The 4,842-nt window shown below is 34.4% G+C and overlaps 1 protein-coding gene across 1 annotated transcript in view; it reads left to right on the top strand.

Moving 5' to 3' along the window:
• The window catches only part of LOC21397541 (MLO-like protein 6), a 7,022-nt gene extending 2,414 nt beyond the window's left edge, over positions 1-4,608 (top strand). The window contains exons 7-15 of the mRNA XM_010105813.2: positions 1,652-1,726; positions 2,178-2,272; positions 2,457-2,506; positions 2,766-2,806; positions 2,954-3,127; positions 3,293-3,328; positions 3,466-3,533; positions 3,638-3,698; positions 3,987-4,608. Coding sequence (XP_010104115.1) covers positions 1,652-1,726; positions 2,178-2,272; positions 2,457-2,506; positions 2,766-2,806; positions 2,954-3,127; positions 3,293-3,328; positions 3,466-3,533; positions 3,638-3,698; positions 3,987-4,439 — 1,053 coding nt within the window. The 3' untranslated portion in view covers positions 4,440-4,608. The remainder of the gene's footprint in view (positions 1-1,651; positions 1,727-2,177; positions 2,273-2,456; positions 2,507-2,765; positions 2,807-2,953; positions 3,128-3,292; positions 3,329-3,465; positions 3,534-3,637; positions 3,699-3,986) is intronic.
• Positions 4,609-4,842: the final 234 nt, after the last annotated feature.

The following is a 4,842-nucleotide window of genomic DNA, read 5'->3' as shown; positions in this document are numbered from 1 at the left end:
TAGGGAAAGGCTTCTTCATTTAAATCATGGAACGGTTAGTAGAATTAAAAGAAAGATCTCTCACTTAATATTTCCCTAAGGGTAATTTTTTTTTAAACCCTCTTTTTTTTTTATTTTTAAATTACTTTAAAGGTAATGTCAAATCATCCCTCCAACTTTCACCCAAAATGTCAAGATATTAAACAGATTTTTGAGCTCTACATCAACAAATTATTTTAATTAAAAAATAATAATAAGGTAATAAGATATTTTGTAGGTACTTGTAACTTGTTAGCGTACAAAACACATTACCGAGTGCTAATTTGAAAATGGGGACTTAAATATTTATTGCTAATAATAACCATTGATTACGTCCAAATAGAATATAGCCATATAATGTCCCTGTATATGTAATGGATCTTTCAACGTCGGTTTACTAATCAAATTGATGTGCTCTCTTAACCTAACAATGACCCCACCAGCTAGCGAGATTAAATAATTAATCAATTCATTGAATTAATCATAATAGGAGCTTCAGAAACCCATTAATGTCTCCCTTAATTCCCTTTTATGAGATGCTGAAGATTCGGTAGCTTTTGTAGATTCGTTAATTATCCCACATTAAAATCGTTGCTAAAATTTTCAGCATGTTGAAATAGATGACCTTCGGATCATATAAGAAGAATTAAATACAAGTGCGTGCATTTTTGCAATGTAGTAAAAGTGCACTTTTACTTGGTTGGATTTGGTTATGAAAGTACTTATTATTTGATTTTATTATCTTCCTATGTCTTTCCATTTAACAATAGTGTCCAGAAGATTTTAGTGTAGACAAGTTTGAAGTACTGGAAGATTCGTAATTGAGAGATTGCTCACTTAGAACGACAAAATCCACGTGAAGCATCTTTTCCAAGGGTAATATAGGAAATTTGATACTTTGTAGGCCTTCATATGGAAGGATCGAGCGAGCTCCAAAATTTTGATCCCCCATTTTTTTCCTTTCTAAAAGGCACTTTTGGTCTTTGCATCCCACTAATGGTGGCACACACGAAATTATTTCCTTGGTCCCCATAAATTGGCTGATTTGACTTTTGGGTTCTCGTCATAAGCAAATTCTTCAATAGACATTTTTAAAAAGTTCATTTCCAAGTATAGAATGATATAATAATACACCGGATTTGCAAAAAATGGAAAACGTTTATCTTTAATATGTTTTTATGTCTAACTCAGGAAATCTGGCCCTTCTTTTTTTAGAAGGTAAATTAGACTAGTTCGTAGTATATGCTGCGGTTGTTGTAATATGTAAAATATATATACATATACATAAAGGAAGATAAACGGTCCGAGCATGGCAGAGCTCAGAAAGCGACATGACCGTACCTCTAATTATGGCTTACACAAAATTCCCTTCTCTGCATTTATTTTTGACCTTCTCATAACGGTTAACTTATTTTATTATTATTTCATGCATGTACGTAAACTTTTGCAGTTGCGACCTTTTCCTTCTGTCTTAAAAATTCAAATCACGTAGGTCTTGCCGCCTTGGTGGTTTTCATAATCCAATCAATTATGTCAAGGTCGTTTACGTAAAGGGGGGGGATTGATATGGTTATTGTTTCATTTTAGTTAGTTGTTTAATAATTAATTAGTTTTGTTCTTTTACCTTTTGCAGGTTTGTTTCTTCAGACAGTTTGTTAGGTCGGTTCCAAAAGTCGACTATTTGACTTTAAGGCATGGATTCATAATGGTAATTAATTTTATTCTAATTAATTATAGTTGGCGCCGGACGTTGAGCATTAATTTTTATTTGCTTTCAAAAAGGGGACCTTTTTTCTCAACAAATAAATGTTGCATGACTTTGTTACTAAGTATCAATTGACATTTTTAAAAAAATAAATAATGGTTATAGCTAATTAAGATCTAACCACATTCATCAAAATATTAACATGAACACTGTCAAATATCTTAGCTAGGTATATAACTACAAGAACAGAGTACAGTGGTAATGAATAGTACTCAAGTCTCTCTCTCTCTCTCTTTTTGGACTAGAAAAGTACTCAACTGATTAGTAAATATAATCTTATTCATATCAAGTTAATTATGTCCTACAGTGTAATTTTTTTCCCCTACACTCGTAGAAAACAAAGCTTATTACATAAGTTGACCGTTGAAGTGACGTATATATTTTCAATTTTCAGGCACATTTGGCCCCTCAAAGCCATCAAAGATTCGACTTTCAGAAGTACATTAATAGATCGCTAGAAGAGGATTTCAAAGTGGTCGTCGGAATTAGGTTAGTATACGCTTATCTTAGTACTCATCATGATAGTAATCTCTTTTCCTTAATTTCTCTCAGTTTACATTTTGATTTCATTCACAATATGTATGTAAGCTCCATTAATTCCTCTAGTTGATATCAAGTTTTGATTATACTTGGAAACTCAACTCAAATTATTACTGTTTTTGTATTCTTCCAGTCCCCCAATATGGTTCTTCGCGGTGGTGTTTCTGCTCTTCAATACTCACGGTGAGTGACTAATGATTTGAGAACTTTTTACTTTTATCCACGATTTATAAATACAACATGATGTGATTATTTAATATTAATATCATGTTTGATAAAGTTGATCAGATGATAGGAAAAGTTTCCAAGCTATTTATTTATTTTATAACAATAATTTAGTTGTGTATGTATGCGTCTTTTTTTTTTCTTAATAACCTTGAATAATGCATGGTCGAATTATTGGACTATTATTATAACTTTTTTGGTTTCCTTATCTCCACAGGCTGGTATTCTTATCTGTGGCTGCCATTTATTCCATTGATTGTAAGCAAATAAATCCATATCCTTTTCACACGATCATGTTCGGGTTCATATATATAAATCTTTTTATATTCCAAATATATATTGGACACTCATTGCGTGGGGTCCAGAGGAGAATCTAACGGTTAATAGCGCACATGATTAATGCAGGTCATTCTATTGGTGGGAACGAAGCTCCAGGTGATTATAACCAAAATGGGGCTCAGAATTCAAGAAAGAGGAGAGGTGGTCAAAGGAGTACCTGTGGTTCAACCTGGTGATCACCTTTTCTGGTTCAACCGACCTCGACTTATTCTTTACCTTATCAACTTCGTTCTCTTTCAGGTACAGCTAACTAGCTCGATTAATATTATTATTATATTATATTATATATAGAGAAGCTAATTATATATATGTTTATATTGATCATTGTATGTCTAGTTTATATTTTAATCCCATGATCACGTACACTAACTAATGTTCCTACGTGATCTAATTTATTATTTGCAGAATGCCTTTCAGCTCGCTTTCTTTGCATGGACTTGGGTAAGCTACTACGCTCTTTTAATTTTTACCTTATTTAGTTATTTATTTGCTGCCAGATAGTGTAATTAAATTCTGTTTCTTTCTGTTTGTCTTATTTATTTATTTATATTTTCCTTGTTCTTTTTGCTTGTTTCCAGTATGAATTCGGGATCAGATCTTGTTTCCATGAGCATACGGAGGATTTGGTCATCAGAATCACAATGGGGTAAATTAATATTTCTGATCACCTAGCCAATTAATTCCTAATTTCTGAAACAAAAATTGGGAAGCCTCTAACACACTTTGTTTAATGTATGTGGATTTTATTAGGGTCCTCATTCAGTTTCTTTGCAGCTATGTCACTCTCCCTCTCTATGCCCTTGTCACACAGGTAAAACAATACTATACGTATAACTTAAATTCCCACTCAAGTTTTTGCAAAATACCAGAGAGCACCGCAAATGGTATAACGTGAAAAAAATAACATAATTCTATCAAAAAATGGACCCTATTTTTATGGATAATCTGCATGCCACATATATATAATTGTAGTACTAAGAAGTAATATTGCCCGTTAACAATATAAGTAACAAAAATCTTATCAATCAAGGACATATTAAATTCAGAACTATACTTTTAAACATTTTTTTTTAAAACTATTACATTATGGTATGAGCAGATGGGTTCAACAATGAAACCAACGATATTCAATGAGAGAGTAGCCGCGGCCCTCCGTAACTGGCACCACACGGCCAAGAAGCACGTCAAGCAGAGCCGGACCGGTTCGGTCACGCCACTGTCGAGCCGGTCCGCCACTCCCTCCCATCACACATCCCCGATCCACCTCCTCCGCAACTACCGGAGCGAGATGGACAGCCTCCAAAACTCACCCCGGAGGACATATTTGGACGCCGAGCGGTGGGACACCGACTCGCCATCGCCGTCGCATCCCCAGCAGCACATCCCCGGCGATGGCTCGTCCTCTCACCACCACCACATCGAGATGGGCCAAATAGACCAGCACGACCGGTTGTCCGACGGGCCCGGTCCGGCTCAGCCGCCCACGGATTCACAACAGCACCAGATAAACGTCTCCCACAGAGATTTTTCATTTGAACGGCCCAGCGTATGAAAATACATACATATATACGTACATTCTAGCGTTCATCGTCGCTATCGAATGCTGATCGATGAAAGAGGACGATGCCGCGGGAGGCTTGTTCTATAGTATTTGTACGTCTAGTTTTTTAATTTTTTTCATATGGTTTATAATTAATTTTTTAAAAGTACTTTTTTTTTCACTTTTTTCAATTGTATTACAAAGCTTGAACTTTGTAGCTGTACAATTTTTTTTTTTCATCTCATAAATCTAAGCCAGAGATATATGGATATATCCATTTGATGTCAAAACAGATCCTTTATTTATTTTTATTTTATTTAGTATTTAGTTGGATATTGGGTCCTTTAGATTTATGGAGTTTCCTTCCCCCCCCCCCCTTTTTTTTTTTAAAATTTTTTTTTTTTTTTTTTTTTTT

Source organism: Morus notabilis, unplaced genomic scaffold (assembly GCF_000414095.1).
Source record: "Morus notabilis unplaced genomic scaffold, ASM41409v2 Scaffold710, whole genome shotgun sequence".
NCBI lineage: Eukaryota > Viridiplantae > Streptophyta > Magnoliopsida > Rosales > Moraceae > Morus > Morus notabilis.
Note: the sequence above shows the minus strand (reverse complement) of the source record. Positions and strands in the feature narration are given on the sequence as shown.